Source organism: Haliotis rufescens, unplaced genomic scaffold (assembly GCF_023055435.1).
Source record: "Haliotis rufescens isolate VD_foot unplaced genomic scaffold, xgHalRufe1.0.p SCAF_8, whole genome shotgun sequence".
In the NCBI taxonomy this organism is placed as follows: Eukaryota; Metazoa; Mollusca; class Gastropoda; order Lepetellida; family Haliotidae; genus Haliotis; species Haliotis rufescens.
Genome location: NW_025964372.1, coordinates 26,335,055 through 26,356,918, shown reverse-complemented (window position 1 = coordinate 26,356,918; position 21,864 = coordinate 26,335,055). Strand labels below are relative to the sequence as shown.

At 41.8% G+C, this 21,864-nt stretch overlaps 1 protein-coding gene across 1 annotated transcript; it reads left to right on the top strand.

Annotated features, from left to right (window-relative positions):
- The first annotated feature begins 2,357 nt into the window (after positions 1-2,357).
- Positions 2,358-20,424, top strand: LOC124143453 (DBH-like monooxygenase protein 1). Its single transcript, XM_046512428.2, has 9 exons — positions 2,358-2,486; positions 12,076-12,277; positions 12,686-12,821; positions 13,737-13,835; positions 13,950-14,132; positions 14,478-14,635; positions 15,024-15,267; positions 18,154-18,250; positions 19,527-20,424. Exons 1-9 carry the CDS (start codon positions 2,479-2,481, stop codon positions 20,080-20,082), a joined length of 1,683 nt encoding a protein of 560 aa, XP_046368384.2. The 5' UTR covers positions 2,358-2,478; the 3' UTR covers positions 20,083-20,424.
- Positions 20,425-21,864: the final 1,440 nt, after the last annotated feature.

Sequence of the window (21,864 nt, the reverse complement as noted above, 5' to 3'; positions counted from 1 at the left end):
AATAATACAAATTCAATAATACAACTGAACTTAAATTTGTGTATGTTGTAAGACCCTTAAGTTGCTGAGTACGGCATTAAACAACAAACAAATTATAATATCTGTAAGCATTATGTTAACAATGCCAATGTAAAAAAATCTCCATAATCTCCATACCTCTCTCCATGTTTAATATGAAAACATGATAAAAAATATTACTTATCCGCAACTGAAGTAGTCCTATTCACTTTACATTCAGTGAAGAATCCCATGAGAATATTAACTATTTAACATACATTAATGGAAATTGGATGAACAGTCGAAGTAAGACGTTCGCCGACTAACATCATTTGCGATCAGCCAATACTACATGAAAGAACTGTAATTGTACAGTGTTTTTGCAAGGCTACTCTCATAAATTTCATGACGCAATTTAAGCCAGGGATCTACCTATACTCGCATTAATGCGGTGACTCATTATTGCGTCAGTTTCATGATTTACATTATTCATGAAGAACATTTAACGAGGGAATTATGAGTATAGAATTGCTACTTATTTTATGATATTTATGCCAGCTCAAACGAAACTTTGATTGATGTTTATGGTATCAACAAAATAAGTAGGATCCGGTTTTTGTTTTTGTTTTTGTTTAACGCTGCACGCAGCAATATTCCAACTACATATGACGGTCATCTGTAAATAATCGAGTCTCGACCAGACAATCCAGTGATTGATATCATGAGCATCGATCCATGCAATTAGGATAGGATAACATGCATCAACCAAGTCAGCGAACCTGACAAGCCGGTACCGTTAGTCGCCTCTTACGACAAGCATAGTCGCCTCTAGAGGCAAGCATGGGGTGCTGAAGATTTACTCTAAACCGGATCTTCACAGATCAAGTAGGATTCAACTGATATATCAAGATGACATAAAACTGAATTATATTTGCTGTTTACATATCAAAGTTTGCTAAATTGTTACAAAATGTTTGGCGACAGCAGGGCCACTCATTCACAACATATTGTGCTTGGCACAGTATATAACTGGACTGGTGGAATGCAGGCGACCTTTCCCCTCGCTCATCAGCAACCATATGGCTCCTTGTGGGTGACCTGCTTGGCAATATTGGACGGAAAATTGCAGGGGGTGAGGGCAGTAACTTGAAGGTACAGACAGATAAGAGAGATCATTTTACAAAAGTAAAAACCTTATTCCACATATTTAATGGCAACAAAGAATTTTACAGAACAAAGGCAATAATTTCTAGTTTCCTACTGACTCTCGAGGTAACATTTTAGAAACAAAATCATTTTGTGTGTGTGTCGTGTGTGTGTCGTGTGTGTGTGTGTCGTGTGTCGTGTGTGTGTGTGTGTGTGTGTGTGTGTGTGTGTGTGTGTGTGTTTCTCCTTTTAAATCATTTTCCCCGATTTAAAAGTTAATATAATGTAATCGTACGCAATACAATGAATAATTCTGGTCCACTTCCATATGACTTTATAACATACAATAAGCTTTCGGGCCCCGTTTGGATCGGTTTGAGTGGCAGCTTAGATATCCATAGAATAGACACTAGTCTGTCTCAAATTCCCTGAACCATATCATTTTCCCTTTTGCTCAGTCCTTTCTATATGAAGCAAGTCTAGATTTTCCACAGGTTCATCACTTAAACTCCCATTTCACTGGGGCTCCTCTTCAATTTCAATGGAGTTATTTGTTTTTATGAAGATTATATATTTTAGAGACTAAGCATTAGTCTAAATAGACATCACCAGTTTGGAATATGACAGTAATCTGTTTACTATAGCAGAACACTGTCGACTAAATTATAATATTAAGCAGACGTTGCCATCATTTCATAGATCCAGATAGGAAACTGATCTCGGTTCCACTGTTGCCAATCCATCAGAAATTGGGATGCAATTAACTTTCCCAACTCCTGTCTTGGAAACAAAAGCCCTGAAATTCTCTCTTTTTTTGAAAAACTTGATAATATTGTCCTGAACCAGTGATTGATGTATGATATACTTTTATAACAAAGGCTTTGGACTACCTAGAAGTTAACAAATGTTATATATGGGATAACACTTTCTTAGTAAAGTACAGATTCTAGTACTTTTTGGGTTGAGTCCCGTCCGGGATTCGAACCTACACTTACCAGAGTGAGGCACCTAATCGCCAGCACACAAAGTCAGCGATCTAACCCAGGCACGGCTCCCATGGCCGAACACATTTTGAAGGGACATAAGTACCGAGAGTACCCAAGGTCGTATTGAGCAATGACTTGTTTATTTCACCCGTTCACAAAAGGACAATCCACGCTCTAATAACCACTTTGTCAAACAGACTCAGGAGGGTTGTGTTTTCTGAACTGCATCGTGCATGTTCCCATCACATGATCCTGACGAGACACATTTCACAATGCTGTATATATATATAACGATATCTGTGTATACCGGGGGTACAGATAGTGTGTAATTCCTTAGGCTGGCGCAGCCATGATCGGGTGAGTGAAGCTCTATTCACTTGAATTTGATCTAATTACAAACTGAATATGATGAGTTATACAGTTGCGTTACATCAACTAATTATAAATATAACGGGATCTTGGTATATGTGTATAACTGTAATAATATGTACATTGTTATAGCTCCTAGTCAATTTATTCTATTTCATCAATTTTGGATGTTCATCATCGATGGATGGCATCGTATCCCAACGGCGTGGATCGACATTCATGATGGCAATCACTGGATTGTCGGGTCAAGACGCGATTTTTTACAGACCGCCAGAAGCTGGAATATTGCCGAGTGCGGCTTTAAACAACACAAACAAACAAACGAAAGGCGTTTTAGTGAAATATCCGAAAGTAGAATAGGGAATGGGGGTTCTAGCTCACTACCATCTAGGTCAGAGTCTCCCCCCAATAATGCTACCACAGATGTATTTTTTTATGCAAATTAAGCGATGCGATCCAATTATCGTCATGGATTGTATTAAAAGAAAGATTAATATTAATTAATAATAGATAAAATTTACTATAGCCCGCGAGGATATTGGAAAGGTATAGGAGTAATACAAAAAATAGCCACTGCAGCCAAGGTATCTAGAGGTGTGGCCAAGGATTGGTTAAAGAAACAAGTAATATGGAAATATACTTACCAGCACCGAGATATATACCGAGGAAAAGGTTTGATATTTTTACAACGAATGACGTTCATCAGACTGACCTCTTGTTTCTTCCTCATGAAAAGGTAAGACACAAAAAATATAAATACGCTATAACCGTTGTAGATGTAGCTAGTCGGTACAAAGAGGCTGAAACTTTAACCTCAAAAGATCCAACAGAAGTAGCTAATGCACTGAGCCACATATATAAACGCGGGCCATTAAAATGGCCTAATTTATTTCGATCCTGGTCGCGGGTTTATGGGATCAGTAACTAAACTATTAACAAAGTGTGATGTCACAATCAGACGTGGTGAAAAAAACGCCCACCTTTTCTTAACTCCTCATTATCAGATTTCTTTATAGAATACATCTTAGGTCTTAATCCAACATACTATGCAATAGGAGTTCCAGCACATTCATCCTTCATCTTACCTAATACCTTTTTATTTACTGCGCTGTGCAATGGATTATTTTTGGGGGTAATCGCTCGTATCATAGATATCTATTTTTTCTGCCATATCTTCAAACGCATTCTTGGTTTGTATTTCCATCAACAAAGAATCAGCATCGGTATATAACACCTCGTATCTACCACCGTATTGCTTCTTATGTTCGTTGCAATAAAAGTCATACATTAAGTGTTTTGACAAGTCAAGAATACTCATACCAACGTACACCAGACTGTTGAACTTAATATTACTCTTCAGCATATGTAGTGCCACTAAGTCATTATCAAATATCTTACTTCTGATAACAGCTGTACTAGCTATAACTTTCCTAGGTCTTTTTTCCTTTTAGATCTGACCAACACACTTCCTTAGATTCTCCTTAGTTTTACCAAATACTGAGTTATTCATGAGCTTGTAGGAGCTTAAGGTTTAACTCTCCCCAGCGTTGAAAGAATTAACTCAATCAGAACTTATGTATGGTATCTCCTTGGTGCCTAGTCACAAACACGCTCAAACATCATGGCCGCGGGAACAGCTTTTAATGCGCAAAAGCAGTCTACTGGGAAGGTAGAGGATGTTATTTCATCACCCGTTGACCTACCTTCGGCTATCAGGTGATACCAAGATGTACTACAGTATGTCGAATGTAAAGTAGACTATGTTTTTGGAATAGGTCTGTACATGTCACTGATTAACATGCAACTTCAGCTCGGTCAAGTAGCAGGTTATTATAATAAAATTGTGGCTGCTACCGATAAGCAAACATTAGGTTTCAATTCAGATCTTAACACTGTGTTAATAAAGCAACCAAATACAGGCGAAACAGGAATAGTCAAGCCACTGTCATCTACTTTAATTAAACCAAAAACAGAAGTGCAACAGCCACATATTGCCGCCAAGAATAAACAACATGTCGATGAAAAACAGCGCTTATAGATCTAGAGGGTGGAGTCACAGCTGGTTTACTCATGATTTGGATAAATAGTCTTATGCGGACTAAGACAAGTGGCAGTCTTGGCTAATACATTCAAGATCCAAGATAAACTGAGTGCCAAAAGAAACGTTACCAACATTTAACTGATTTGCCACTTTGAAACAAAGATGCCAACCTGTTCACAAACAGTAAAGAACACATCTCACGAATACAGCCTTCATGTTCTCTGTCGTTCTTTGCACGTGCTTTGCGGATTTTGGGAGATATTGGTGTTTTTCAGCAATTTTTGAAAACATTCTTTCCCAAATTATCGTGCAATTTCCGGGTATAAATTACGCACGGATCTGTTCCCTATCATTGGTTGCGATGATTAACACCAACGAACATGCCAAGACTGACCGCTGTCCAGAGGGAGAGAGCCATAGGTATGCTGCAGATGGGAGCGACACGGAGAGAGGTTGCCATTAACATGAACTGCTCCAAGATGACCATTACCAGACGGGTCGCACGTCTCCGACAGACTGGCAGAACCGCAGACAGACCACGGAATGGCAGACCAAAGGTCACGACCCCGCAGGATGACCGCTTTGTACGGGTACTTCATCTGAGGAACAGATTTCTTACTGTGACGTCATCAGCTGGCAACAGCTTAGGACATCCGGTCAGCAGACAAACAGTGACGAGACGACTATGACATTATGGTCTCCGGGCTTATCGCCCTTTCAAGGGCATGACCTTGACCCGTCAACATCGACGTGCCAGATTGACGTGGTGCAGGCAAACTCAGCGATGGCAAAAAAGGGAATGGCGGCGAGTGCTGTTTAGTAACGAGAGCAGGTTCCAACTCTTCAAACCTGATGGGCGGACGCGAGTTTATCGACGACGTGGTGAACGTACGGCTCCTTGTTGCGTCCAGGAGCCGGAACCTTACAGGGGCGGAAGTGTGATGGTCTGGGGCGGCATTTGCGGGGACGAGAAGACGGAACTTGTAAGCATCAAAGGCAATCAAAACGCTACATTGACGATATCTTACGGCCAGTGGTTCTTCCTTTCATCCAGTGTCAACAACGGACGGTGTTCCAACAACATAACGCCACACCCCATAAAGCCCGTATTACTAGAGTCTTCCTCAACGCCAACAACGTGACTGTCCTGCCGTGGCCAGCTCGATCACCAGATCTGTCACCCATAGAACATCTCAAGGACCAGCTTGGGCGTCGTCTTCGGAAACGCCAACATCCTCCCTTCACGAGACAAGCGTTGATCGTTGCCCTCCGTGAGGAATGGAATCGGTTACCTGCAGTTGATGTGAGGACGCTTGTCTACTCAGTTCGACGCCACATTCGAAGATGCATTGCCGGTCATGAAGGTCATATCCCGTATTGAACGGTCTGGGCCGTCGTCACCTTAAAGTTGTAACCAATGTTGTTGATCGAATACTGGACGAATGACTCCTTGTCAAGAAATGTCCCTGTTGGAGGTCAAGGACTTTGTTGTTGAATTAGTAAATTGGCATTTTACTGTTCTGAATGATGAATTTCTACAATACAATTGTTATTGCTGCTTCAAATTGTGTTGGTCATATTTTATCCTAGAAATATCGTTGGTTACGTTTCTTTTGGCCGTCAGTTTACAATACTCCCTATTATACCGGGAAGTGCAGACGTGGCTTTCCCAGAGAGCTTTCCTTGTGCTTCCCCTAATGCCTCTAATTGCCTTTCTATCCACTCTTTTACACCATCCTTATCACTAGGAGGTGTGTCACCGCCATTTAATGCGGGAGTTGATACAATGCATCCCAATGCGGTTAAAAATACTGGTAATGGTTATTCCTTGTTCTCTGAACAATGTTTTAATTCTTTCGACCAGTGTAGTATCATCATTGAGGACCTAATCAATAGTTCCTCGAATTCGGCTGATTTATGAGCAAAGTGCTTTTCCATCAGTGGAAGCAGCTCCCAAGAGGACTGATCTTTTGTCTTCTAAGTTATGCAATCTTTCCGCAAAACAGAGTCTACTGAATTCATCGTCTGCCCGTGTAAGTTTTGTTCTCATAAGATATATGCTTGTCGAGTTCATCTAGCTTGGCTATATTATTGATGAGTGATCCCTGCATTGTTTGCATTGCCTTGTGAAGGCCTGGTAATTCTCTAATATGGTACTCCCAGGATGGTGCCTGTAGTGTGAGTACTGTAGTTGAGGACAGGACTACAGATCCGGAAGCGGTTCTGGGCATGCGCGAAGAGGGCATTGTGGGTAATGCGTGCGCATCCAATATGGCGTCACTTCCGGTTCCGGGGAGGAGTGTGTACCTCCAAGATGGCGGCACTTCCGGTTCCGGGAGGTGTGCGCCTCCAAGAGGACGGAACGTCCGGTTCCGAGGGGGCATCTCCCCATCCTAGACGGCGGCTCGGTGCATCCAAGATGGCGGCGGCAGGAAGGCGGGAAGGAGGAGGAAGGCGGGAGGAGGGAGGGAGGGAGGCGGGTTCTTTGTTTTGGTTTGATGGGTGGTGGTGGTGGTGGTGGTGGTGGAGGGTAGTGAAAGCAAGGTTGAAAAGCGATCTTTCGGGAGAGATGGGTTGCCCTGAAAAGGGCCGTTTGGAGGAAAGATGAACAGGATAGGGAAACGGAAACGTCATCCTAAGAAGGCGGCCATACTACACCATACGCGTTGCTCTGATTCACAGGCTCCTGGTCCTGATTCACAAGGGTCTGGTCGGTTTGGACTCAGTTTGGCGGAACTGATCAATCAGCCCGCAGCTTATCGGGTCAATCAGCGTGCAGCGATGTTCAATTCGGTCCTTCTCCTATAAAAAGGGATTCCTCGAGTGGGGTCAGTATCACTTGTGAATCTTTCCCATCGTGAACCATGCCTAGACGAACCATGTAGACATACTGGCAAGTCTCCCTGACTGGAGGATACACCCCAGCTACATTCCCCGGAGAAGGAAGAGGAGGAAAGACTCTCTTCACCCTCCTCCTCCTCGTCCTCCTCTTCCTCCCTCCTCATCTTCTTCCTCCCTCCTCCTCCACTCTCCTCCCTACTCCTCCTTCCCGCCTTCCCACCACCGCCATCTTGGATGGAGAGATGCCCCCTCGGAACCGGAAGTGCCGCCATCTTGAGTGCGCACGAATTACCCACAATGCCCTCTTCGCGTGCATGCGCAGAACCACTTCCGGATCTGTAGTCCTGTCCCCAACTACTAATGTGGAATTATCATAGGTTGCCAAGATATCTTCAAGACAATCAGAGCCCTTCTTCGCATGTTGTGGTAGTCTTCCAAATTATCTTTATCTATGGCAGCCACCGTTGTTCCACGTTCAGTCGGCACAGTCTGAAGAGCTTAAGTATGATATGTTATAACTAGAAAAAGAACGTCGCACTATATCTGATGGGTATTACAGTGTATGCTCACTCAAAGATGAAATTTTAAAGCCTTTGGGAGCTAGTCTCACACAATATGAGTCGAATGGGGTGCTGATGTTAAGCAGTTGAGCACAGGGACTTTACACTTTGATTTATAAGAGAAGTAGCACCCCTCACAACAGTGCTTGGAGTAAATTACCCAGTATAGTTCCCTATCAAGAGTTGTGCATCCATCTTGATCAGATCAGTACAACTGATACTATACTGAAAGTCCTTCAACTCTGCTAAGAGCTATTCCAGTCAAAATTGAAAAATTCAATAGTCGTAGAACATAATCTTTCTCATCATTGCTGTATAAGAAGTTAAGACGGGGCATTATTACAGATCTCAAAATTTCTGTATTAGATGTCAAACATCTATCTACCTGTACATATAGGATATATGAGTGTGACACACCATATCATAAATAATGGTTGATTCTTCAGGTCCTGGAACGCATAACCTTAGACAATGTAATACAATTGCACTTTCCGATCTGGGAGACACAGACGGATTTGAGTAAAACCCGGTACCAATGGCAAGTTATATGCTTTACAGCTACAAGATAATGTATACAAGGAAAAAGATGTTCACAGCACCTAGTGCCCCCACTACTCATTTAGGGGATTTAAATGATGTCGACGTGAGTGGACTCCTTAAAAACACTTTATACAATCTTTATCATGCTGATATCAATAAATGGACTTTGCTTGAAACAAAAATCGAATGGCTACTGAATATCGTCATTGCCCTACCATATGTGACGACGTGTAGGAGACATAATTTAACTAAGATAATGAATAGTGGGATCGTACTCGGGGCTTATATTCCCTCAAAACGTAAGAGTGTGTCAGTCGTTCCCCTGCCAGATGACCGAGGCTATATGTTATTGAGTCGTCCAGTATTCAAAGATAATAGCTTAAATATGGTTACTGAAATCAATGATGTAAAAAATAACTTGAATGGTATACCAGATCTTTCTACAATTATTACTGAAGTCTTGTTGGGGGGTCGCCAGAAGATGCCATAGAGATATTACCGGGTCTATCAATTAAATGGTCAAAGAAACATGAACGTCAACATTGCAGTATTATTGTTTATCTAGGAGGAAGTTCCGTTGCAAGCCTTGAGGGGATCCAAGTTAATAGGGGGTTGGGCATTTTGCTTTCTAAGATATTTATGCCATATAATATACATTTAATAAGACTGATGTATACTCTCAAGACATTTACGCAAGACCAATTAAACACTATTGTGTTTTATATATTATGGGTTTATATCCAGCATTCGATGTAGCATCTGAAAAGATGGATACTGTTGATGGATTTCGATTACATCAAATAAATGAAATAAAACATCAAATAGAGAAGGAGCATGATTCTAGACTTGGATCATACAAAAAGTATGGCAGAGCTGTAAATGCTCTCGACGAAGTTGACACTGCACTTGTAACAGCTAGCATGGGATTTGGTGCAGCCGGTGTTGGTTTATTATCAACTATAATTGCCACGCCTATCGTACTTGGCATTGAAGTAGCAGCTGGAGTATCTGGACTTGCAGGAATAGCTCTTAAATTTATTTCTCGTAAGTTGCAAAAGAAAGCATTAAAAACATGACAGTGTACATTTGTGTACTTGCCGAAGCAAAGTGAAATAGCATTGAGGATCATATTTCAACAGCACTGGCTGATTGCAAGATATTCGTGGAGGAGTTTCATTTAGTGTTGTCATAACTCACCAAATACAATGCAATGAAGCAGGAGATTCGATCAAAATCTCGTGAGACCAGGCGTATTAGTGAAGATGAGAAAAAAAGGTAATAGGACAGGGGTGACAGCAAGCGTACCATGTATTCCGTGCCAAAGAACCAAAGAACTGGTTGGAGTTTAAAAACAAAATTGTTTCCTCGATATACATCTTGATCCGTGATGATCATTGGATCGCATCGCTTAATTTGCATAAAAAAAATACCTATGTAGAAGCACTATTGGTGGGCGAATCTGGCCTAGGTGGTAGTGAGCTAGAACCCCCATTCACTATTCTACTGCGAATGCTATCATTGGTGTGAAAGAAAATCTGAAATTTGATATTTTTAAAATTATTTCTTGAATAGGTTCGTGTCCCTTTAAGGCACCGAAAATAATGACTATGCTTCAGTGTTGAAAAACCCGACTTATCTGCCACAAAATTATATTGTTGCAAGGTGTCTTTCTTACAAAAATAGTCAGGCTCATATTTGTATTTTTTAAAATATCTGGTTTTGCACCTGTAACTGAAAGATAACTAATCTCTAGACAAAATCCCATCCCACCCACGAATATCAAATGGCTGGCAAATGTAGCAAGTAACCCCAGGCCTGACTGGCGAGTGATATGTATTTGTTTTTACTAATCCGTAAATTTATTAATAAAATCTTAAGAAGCATTGATTCGTTTTTAATAAGTTATGAAATGAAAGTGTCAAAGTGACGTGGCTATTCTATAAGTATGCTCCTTTTACAAATAACATTATGAATAGTGTGAAAGCAGTATTCAGTGAATAGTTCACCTTAGCCTGGATTCTCCATTGTAGCGGTGTTTTCCCTCGAATAGGCTTTGTTGTCTTCCGTGGGAGAGCAAAGTACTTGTGGAAAATGACCAACACATTATCTTATGAAAAGCCATGGAGTCAATTGTCAACTTTCAAGAACATAAAAGGGAAACTAAAAACGCGACACGCAGAATTCATTAAGACACCGTGAGTTATGCTGCTCGTATTTACATTCATGAACATATAAATATTTATTCTCAATAATAATATTGAAAAACCAAGATGACATAAAGTTCTCACACACGTACCCGTGTCAGGATCTGCAGGTCTGGGTTGAAATCCCAGATGGGATCAATACAAAATCCGATCAAGACACAATGTCTCAGTTTCAAGAGATGGCATCAGATAAAAGCGGCAAAATCATATTCATAAGAACTCTCTGCCAAATGGCAGAGGGGATTGTTCGATTCCGGCTATATCATGAGCAAGTGTTTATGAATACTATCAAATAGTGATGATACAGGGTGTTCGCAGAAAGGTGAGCGTATCCTGCCCAACTGGTGGCACTCGTCAAAAACAACATATAAACCGACACAGTATAAGAAATGGGCATCAGAATGTGCTGTCTCCCTTTAACTGACACGCCATCCTTTAACAGGTGTGGGTTTTCTTTTCAAAATCCGCATCAGTGACAGCTCATGGACTCACTTTATATAACTGACACATATATAACTGATATGATCTCGGTGTGCTTTTCACACAATCACACAAACATATGCGGACAGCTTCGCGATCGAGAGGCCCGCTCTCCACCTTGACAACGGAGAACAACACCGACATGACCTTACAGACACAAACAACATTCTCCAAAAGTTTGCAAGCCTTTATGTTATAAAATAATGGTCTCACAAAAGGGTTGTATGTGTACACATGAGTAACATCTACTTGCAATGTCAACAGCTTTTCATATTTTATGTATGATTGCAGTTTTTACGGGTATTATTTAACATATGTAACATAGTTGATACTGACACGCAATCAACCAAATCTGATCGCCTGCGCCATTAAGTCACATACTTCTACCAGCATAGGTTGATGAAATCCTTACGGTGTCAATACTTAAAATAATGCCCTCTCATATAAACCATACATGAACTATTTATTCGACTTTGTATGTCTAGTATTCCAACAGACAACATGCACCTTCAGTAAACATCATCTGAGTGCATGAACGTCTGTCTAGGAAACTGTAGTTGTGAACAAACACAACAAACAGATTCAATTGGGCGCATTAACATAATGGCATAATGGCGGTGTAAAGTATATGAATGGCTCACAGGTATTACTCGTTCATGGGTGAGTCACTATGTTGGACCTTTTATTGCCACAGACCTAGTTTAACATTTACTATTGATCGATACATAAAGAGGCTTATAAACAGTACTCCAGGTATGGTTTGAGCCCAAATACAACGGTACATTTGGTCATTATCTGTAATAAAGTGTGATAACAACATTCACTTTATTAACTAACTGACAAACACATTGCTTGTCCTCAATTTATGTAGCTGTTTGACCACTACCATACAGTACTCATGTTATTGCCAGGACGCTGACAATTCTCCTGTTGCTTCTTGGGACGTGCGGTGTGTCAGGGTATGGCGAATACCGGAAGCGCCTTCCAAATGGAGAGCGGGTTCCACATCCTTGCAGAGCCAACTTGTACTGGCATGGTCTGGGCCACATCAACACTCTTGGAGGTGGAAGCCGAAACGACTTTGGCAAAGACTTCGCTGCCCATGGACATACGGTAGGCTACTGATAAAAGTATTAGTTCAGGAGTTATTTCTTTAAATCTAGCGACCGATTGGTGTATATTATAAAAAATTACAATTGAGCAAAATAATAATAGTCTCGTGTCCATACTAAATTTCCATATCCTGTGATGGGATTCGAGTGGAGGCTCCTTTATGTTACCCGAAGTCAAACATCTTCTCCATAGACTAAAGAGGTAAACTCCCATGAGCACCGACAAAGTAAGGGTTTCCGCGCCATGCTACAAAAATAGCTGTAAAAAATATGCTCATACATTTTGCGACCAGTGTCTTATATTCTCAAAACTATTGAACAAAATAGTCATAGTCCCGTGACCATCTGTCGCAAAGTGCAAGTTTTCAGTTTATGTATGTTCATAATGTTTTATATTCTATGTATCAAGTGGACACAAGCCTTGTGCCGTTTAGACTCTGATGGCGATGGAATGACCAACGGTCAAGAGTTGGGTGACCCAGACTGTGAGTGGATTGCAGGCAGTGGCAATGTCCCTTCCAGGACGACTCAGATAACACACCCAGGTATGCAACATGAAGAAGATATATTTTCATCCCACTAAATATAACATTGGTGATTCCAAGTGCCACTCACTCATGCTTGTTGTAAGAGCCGACTAAGAGGAACTGTAGTCAGGCTCCGTGGAGCGTTGAGTATCAAATAAATGGCCCTGATGATGTTCAAACCTCTGTTGATACAGCTGGTATATTGCCCACAGAGAGGTAAAATAGTTAACTACCTGACTGTTATTATTGGCATTGAACTATGTTCTCAGTCGTCTTTACAGTTAACTCGTTCCTTAGCTGTGCAAGGATCAGCTAATCATGATGCGAATCCTGTGTTAGACCTGATAATGAGCCGAGTAACAAATAAGATTTGTTTGAGTGTCTTTTGGTTGTTTGACCCCGCACTCAGAAATATTCCAGCTTTTTGTCGGTGGTCTGTAAATAATCGAATCTGGAGCAGACAATCCAGTGATTGAAATTATGAGCATCGATCCACGCAGTTGGGATACTATGACATGCATCAACCAAGTAAACGAGCCTGATCAACCGATCCCATCAGGCAACCTTTTTCAAGCATGATGCCTCTTTCAATAAGCATGAGGGCCTATTCTAACCTGGATCTTGATTAAATCTTTTATAGTATGTGACAATTCGGCATTCTGGTTAATTTTCACATTGACCCTGAACAAGAGTGTTTTTTTAATTCATCTTGATAGTCATTACGATCATCCTATATTCATCAGTGTCATGTCAGAAGTAAATGACGGGCATGATGCCATTTTAAGGACGTTTTTATTAAGGACTCAAAGCACTGATTTGGTGTACAGATACAATAGCAACAAAATCGTTTATATCCTATGTGCACACGTTTACACAATGTTTGTTCGGTTTGTGGAGAACGACCTTGGTTTAAGTAATTATTAAATATTCCAGGTGTGTGTGACCCCTTTAGCTCCGCCGCGTGCGCAACTAAGAATGCGTGGGTGTCGTGCAAAGGGACAGAACTGGAATGTGATGCAATCAACTCGCCAGGTAAGTTTGTTGTATCCTTTGCAATTATTCCATCTGTCTGTCTGTCTGTCTGTGAGTATGTGTACACACAAAGAGAAAACTACTTGTCTAAATTATTCATCTCTGCCGCTACAGATGTGCTGAACTTCACGATTCGCTTCCCTGAGACGGAAGTCCCGGCAGTGGAGACCACCTATATCTGCATGATATTCGACGTCCCATCTGACCGCGACTACCACTACATTGCAAGCAAGCCTCTCATCAACAACGACAACATCATGCATCACGTCGTAGTCTATGGTTGCTCAGACACTACAGGTGCGTTGAAACAGCCTTCCTTAAGTTGACAACAATTTGTTGACGGTTTCACTGCAGCGTTAAACTTAAAAAAACATAAGATAGAAAATTTTCTTTTGTACGATTTCCCTTTGCAATATGTGGCGATTCCGGGTGAGGATAATGGTCGTAAGAGCCGCATTAATGCGTGTTAGGTTCGTTGACGTGGTTGACAGACTACAGTGTCATCATTCCCTAACGGCGTGGGGCGCTGCTTATGATATGAATCACCGATCCTGAGTGTGATGTTAAACAACAAGCAAGCAAACAAATCTCTTTCAAACGGTGTGTAGTGTATACATTGATATGCATATTTCTGTTTTGCAGAGGCACTTCCAAACGCACCATACAAATGCGGCATGAATGCAGGGAGAGGATGCACGGATGCATTGGGAGCATGGACAGTTGGGTCTCCTGGAGAATGTCTCAACGACAAGTTTGGGCTATCATTTGGAAAATCAAAATTCACCCGGTTTGCCCTGGAGGTACAAGTGACCAGTATTTCTTTCGTATATTTTGTTACTTTTAAGCGCTGCAAATATTCTGGACCAGTCTGGATCAGGATCAGACAAATTAGTAATTCTCCTGGTAACCTATTCTAAAGTGGAACCCCTCGACGGGATTATGGTGTGTATCTTGAATCATACAGCAGTGTAAATCCACGAATCAGATTCTCACGGCTTGGAACCTTTACATACATGTACATGCTGTGGGATAGACCATTCTCACATTCCATTGATCCGGAAAACTGTTCATTCATCTCTGTCCAGATTAAAGAGTTTCACTCTGAATGCACAGAGCCATGCCAACCAATCACGCCTGACAACAACTTTCTCTTCCACTGTTAATTTCATTTCCATTCTGCTTTTTCAGTTTCACTGGAACAACCCGAACGAGGTGAGTGGGTGGAAGGATAGTTCAGGAATGACCTTCTTTTACACTCCCAAACTGAGACCGAATAATGGCTCTATCATGTCGCTCGGACAGTGGCATCTAGCAATACCCCCTGGACGACCGGAGCTCACTTTCAGAGGGGAATGCACTTCTGACTGCACCCAAAGGTTGATGACAGAGCCCATCTATGTCCCAACAGCCTTGAACCATATGCATTATTTGGGTAAGTAATGTCTATCACACTTGTGGTTCATATGGTTTCGTTATTTTCCTCCCTTTAATTGAAGCCAGAGTGGATGCGATTCGCTGTGTCAAACAGTTCAAGTACCTTCGAAGGTGGTTTTACTCTATCATGGGGGGCGGTCGGGTGGCCTAGTGGTTAAAGCGTCCGCTCGTCACGCCTAAGACCCGGGTTCGATTCCCGACATGGGTACAATGTGTGAAGCCCATTTCTGGTGTCCCCCGCCGTGATATCGCTGGAATATTGCTAAAAGCGGGGTAAAACCATACTCACTCACTCACTCACTCACTACTCTACCATGCCCTTTAAAGGTACCACAATATGTGAATAAAACACACCTTTTGCAAACCTTCCTAAATGTGTGTGGCGTTAAGCAACAAATAAACCGTTTCCTTCAAGCTCACTTAGGAAGGAAAAATAAAACCAATCTCTGATTTAATTCAATAACCTATAGGCTAGACTGTTATTGAAATGTCTCGAATGCACTTGAATGAAGTCCATGTGTCAAGCATGCCAATCTATATCCAGTGAAAAACGATGGTTAAATATCTTGACATAAATTGTTCAATCCTGGAAAAAAGAAATTTTCACCGTTAAAGTATTGAAGACATTGGCTTTGGTTTTGGTTTGTTGTTTAACGCCGCACTCAGCAATATTCCAGCTATATGACAGCGGTCTGTAAATAATCGAGTCTGGACCAGACAATCCAGTGATTAATATCATGAGCATTGATCCACGCAATTGGGATCGATGACATGCATGAACCAGGTCAGCGAGTCTGACGACCCGATCCCGTTAGTCGCCTTTTATGATAAGCACAGTCACCTTTTACGGCAAGCATGGGGTGCTGAAGACCTATTCTACGGCGGAATCTTCACGGGTCGAAGACATTGGCAACATGAAAGATAAAGGACATGTTTCTTAAACATCGTGACTGACTGAGTGAGTGAGGGGGTGGGTGTGTAGGGCTTAGAACGATATTCCAGTTGTCGTTTTTTTCACACGAGTACGGGTATGGTGACAAACCTGAAACAAAATCGGTGTGCTAATCAACCTCGCTCATTTTATTGATTCCTGTGATTGTATCCCAATAGCGTAGGTCGATGCTCGAATATATACTCAACAAGAAAAATTCCTGTGACACCAATATTTTAGTGTATTTTTCAAACATGTAAAGTTTGGTTTTCAATATTGTAGTACATGTATGGAATCAAGTCACAAAAACGCAACTGCTACAGAAAAAACATGCAAAAGTTGACTTTTATGCAAGCCCCAGGCATTTCACTACGCAAGAATGGGTATAAAAACATGAGCGTTAACGGGATTCCATATGCATTGTTTAGCATCGTGCTGACAACAACCACTCAGGTAAAAGACATCAAATTTACGCAATTATTCAACATTACGTAATGCCACGTCTGTCCGAAAATGAGCGTCTGCGAGTCATTGGTATGCTTAAAGCAGGATCGAGTCAACGTGATGTTGTAAGACAATTTAACATCCACAGGAACACCATTTGGTGTTTATGGCAACGTTGGCAACAAGACGAATGCAGTCAGAGACCATCCTCTGAGTGGCAGGCCACGCGTAACCAATAATCGACAAGACAACTGGATTCGAACAACAAACCTACGAAATCGATTCCAGCCAGCAACCGTGACTGCAAGAAGCATCCCTAGCCTTCGACGATTATCTTCACAATCCGTACGTCGTCGCCTCAGATGTGCAAGGATTGTCGCCAGAAGACCCGCCAGACGTCCCATTTTGACAGGAAACCACCGTCAAGCACGTCTACAGTGGTGCAGACAGCGTCTACATTGGACGGCCATGCAGTGGGGAAAAGTTCTATTTACTGACGAATCTCGTTTTCACATCAGCTACAGCGATGGACGGATTCGAGTGTACCGACGTTGAGGTGAACGTTACGTCAATCATTGTGTCATGGAAGAAGATCGGTTCGGGGGCGGCAGCGTTATGGTATGGGGTCGGATTACAGCAAGACAGAGGACCCGTTTGATAGTGGTAGAGGGAAATCTCAATGGACAGCGCTACCGCGACGAGATCATCAGCCCTGTTGTTCTACCGGTCTTGAGTCGTCATGGCCCAGGCATTATCTTTAACGCCCGGCCTCATATTGCTCGACATGTTCAGGATTCTCTTCAACAAAACAACGTGAATATCATCCCCTGGCCGGCTCGCTCCCCTAATCTCTCACCAATCGAGGGAGGAGATGGATCGGCGCCTTCGACGTCAACCACGAGTTCGACGAACACTCCAGGAACTTCGAAACATGCTCCAGAAGATTTGGACAGTTATCCCAGAAGACTTTGTGCGACGACTGGTCCATTCCATGAGACGAAGATGTGTTGCTTGCATCGCAACCAGAGGTGGACACACACGCTATTGATTTGTAAATTGACATTTTGGCATGTTCATGTTTTTTTTGTTTTTTTTGTTTTATGAAATCACGCATTTTCTTAAGCCAGTATGGCAAATTAAGCCATTTGAACCCTTTCAGGAGTCTTTTATCTGTTGCCAACCGAAATTGTTTTCAGATTTGGTAAAAAAACATAACTTTGCATTAAATTTTATTTAATGTCACAGGAAATTTTGTTGTTCAGTATAAGTCGAATACTATTGAGTGCGACGTTAAACAGCACACAAAGCTCTGGTAAAGGATTGTCGATTATATACAGAATGCGGTTATAAAGCTTGAATATTGCCCAGTGCCCAGTGCGGCGTTTAAATTTTTACGTATTGCTAATATGTTGCAGGTTTAGTGGGTCACGTACACGTATGAAACTGTGATGACTAGGAGACTGGCGTTAATAGTCAATTGATAGTCAATGTATATGTTTATCGTTACAGGCAAAGCAGGATTCGTAGAGCATATCCGAAATGGACAAAGGCTCCGCTATCTGACCAATGAACCAGAGTACAGCTATGACAACCCTCTCTACTTTCAGTAAGAACTTAATATGTGGAGATTCCGACCGAGAATTGTCCACAGCAACAAATGCATTGGTTGTGATAGGCGACTAAATGGTTTGGGTTTCAATGAATGCCAGAACTTTCAACAGCTCAGAACTAACAACCCTTTGACCATGTCACAATTGCGACAGATTCCCACCTGCCAATAAACGATCATCAACTGGTTCGATGTCGGATATTGATATTGACGAACTAGCTATTGTTTAACACACAATGCCATTTAGAAACTGGTCAATTGTATATGTTTGATAACACGTGCTCAGTAAAGTACAGTACTTTTCTAGTACTCTTTTGTTGGGTTGAGTCTCGTCCGGGATTCGAACACAAACTGCCAGGGTGAGACACCTAATTGCCATCACACAGCGATCTATCCCACTCAGCCATCGAGGCTTCCACAAAAATGAAAGTCCCACAACTGGAAGTCCAGATCATATACTCTCCCTCTGACAAGTGTAAATTGGCAAGACTACCATGGCCGAAAGCTATGAACACACAATGCCATTTAGAAAGTGGTCAATTGTAACAAATGCTTTTTAGTAAAGAACAGATTCTATTACTTTTGGGGGGCTGAGTCCCGTCCGGGATTCGAACCCACACGGCCAGAGTGAGACACCTAATCGATGTGCTGACGATATAACATTTCACAGACACCATTGGGTTTTTAGCTTATTTGTTTGCTTTTGTTTTTAAGTATGTGTTAAGGTAAAAAATGATTTTCCTGTACAATGAATCTTATTTTGTTCACTGTAAGTACCGTCACTGTTTCCTAGGTTCTCTATCTATTAGTTAATTGGAACTACATGTAGTCGCCTAAAGCGCTGCAATCCTATGTGCAGATCTTTGTACCTTTGGACACAATCATCCAATCGAATGAAAGTGGTTTCGTCCAGACAATGTTTCTAGGTTTGTCAACACGGTACCATACTTATGTGTTACACCAAAGTGGCAAACGTCTGAGACTTGCGTCACGCAAGCCACGACAAAACTAGAGTATTGTTCAAAGGGTTTTTCACCAACTCAGTGTTAACAAAATTATTATGATTGTTAATGGTTCCCGGATATCTGCCATCGTTTCTGTTAATGAAGGCACCGGTTAGATAACGATAAAGATAGTACATACTGTTCAAAAATAAACTATTCTCAGTAATATATCCATCTAGGATATAACGAATTCTGATGTAACGATCATCATTTAGTGATACTCTGAATTGCCTTCATTTTTATAACGCCCATACTTTTTGTCGCTACAGATATGACGAACCTGTTCAAATTCTTCCTGGAGATAGCTTAGTGACCACCTGCACATTCCAGTCGACATATAAGAAGAAATGGGTATTCCATGGCGATGCAACATCTGATGAAATGTGCTATGGGTTCCTGTGGTATTATCCCGAGCACGCTCTGAAGAAGAGCAATTGCGTGTCGTGGAAAAGCATCAACATGTGTGGGAGTGAGAGCATCACCGTGGGGAATTGCAACGTCTGGGGATTTCTATTTCAAGCCGATGCTCAGTCTAAGGCACTCTATAAAGGAGTCGACACCAACTGCAAACTCGCTTCCAACATGTGCACACCTGAATGCAAGATGGCGGTCATGGACTACATGCAACATCCATGCATGCGTGGAGGAGATGTCACAGGCTTTGTCAGACGTCTCACGATTAGATCTAAACCCGGACTGGAGTTCCTCGGCAAGCTGAGAATGTGCGATGTGAACAAGAATGACTTTGGCTTTCCCACTTCCGGTGCCGCAGGAACCAGTATGGTTTCCTTGCTGTTGATCATGTTGGCAATGCTCATGGCATAGATTCAAAACACGTGCTGTCGTATTAATCCTACAAAAGCTTTTGTTTTAAATATGTTTTCTCAAATAGTTAGCATGTATTTAATAGCATATACTTATGAAATTATCTATCACTGACTCATTTCTCCAGTAGTCCTACATTTCGGACAATTACAGTTATGGAACGTCCATGTCGGACGGACCATTAGAGATTATGGGGTGGGCTTGGTATTATGGGGTACTTCAAAGAATTGAGACACTGTCCGAATTAATTGGTTATTAATTTGTGTGAATAGAGATACACATTGTTGAGATTATAAACTAATTCTTTTATGCACTGGAAATAAAGAATTTTAGCTCACATGACTCATATTTCGTGATTTTTTTTATCTCCCGTATATATTATGCACTACTTATGCACACTTTAATGAAGGACTCAGCAAGCGCTTGATAGTTCCTCTTTCAAATCTACTTTGTATACAAAGTGTACTTTGTTTGATGCTGGATAGTTGTATTACCTTGGCTAAAGGACTTCAGTTTGAAAACACACTCGTGTATTTTTTCCTCGAATTTTGAACAAAACGATTTTGTATTAAACAAATTTATGGTCACAGAACAAGATGAAAATGCATGAAGGGTACAAAAAGCAAGTTGTTGGATCCCGAAACATCATAGCTCTTAAAAACAGATGAGTGAGTGAGTATGGTTTTACGCCGCTTTTAGTAATATTCCAGCAATATCACGGCGGGGGACACCAGAAATGCATTGTACCCATGTCGGGAATCGAACCCGGGTCTTCGCCATGACGAGCTAACGCTTTAACCTCTAGGCTACCCGACCGCCCCCCAAAACAGATGAGCATCATGTCAAGGTTATCAGCAGAACAGATCTAGAGAGAGGGGTTTTCCTTGGGGTAGCGATGAGCTACGGTGAAAAGCAAACTTACTTGTAAGGTATACGGGGTTGCGAAAGCCCGCTCAACAGCTGGATAGGGAAACAAAGGGGTGATGACGTATGTGACCCCCAGCGCGAAATCTGAAAAGTAGGTAACCCTCGCGCGAGTAGTAATTAGAAAGTAAATTTGTTTGTTACTGGGGTACACACATACTTTGTCGTAAACAAAATGTGTCAAAGACGGTCAGACCCGTGAAGACCCGGGAAAGAATAGGTCTTTTGCAATCCATGCTTGCTGTAACAAGCGACTATGCTTGTCGTAAGAGGCGACTAACGGGATCGGGTGGTCAGGCTCGCTAACTTGGTTGATGCATGTCATTGGAGTTTTTATTACTGCTAAAAAATATTCCATTGGGCGTAAGAGGCAAAATAGTGAACGTTTTATGAATGGATGGATCCCGGAAAATCAGTGATGACACAAGGTATTGACGAAAATGGTAACATTTCAAGCATATCTTAACATGTATTGTCACCATCCATAGAAATCCTTGGATGTGAATCTGCAGTCAGTTGTCCTTCCCTTTCTCGGTAAATAGCCACAAGGGATACTGTTCCAACGAGACAATGCCAGGCATTACACTGCTGGATTAAGTGTGCCGTGTCTGTCACGCTCACCCGACATCTTACCTCAGAAATAAAATTGTAAGAGCACAAGCAGCCTAAATTTCTGGGGGGCACGGGTGGCCCAGTCGTCTAAGGCGCCGCGATTCGCTGTGCAGGGTTGCGTCCCTTGGGCACGCCAGAAACCTATGATTGTGGGTTCGAATCCCGGTTCGCCCCAATTATGTTTCCAGGTTTGTCAGCACCATACCCGTGCTCATGGGTTTCACCGAAGTGGTAAACGTCTAAGAC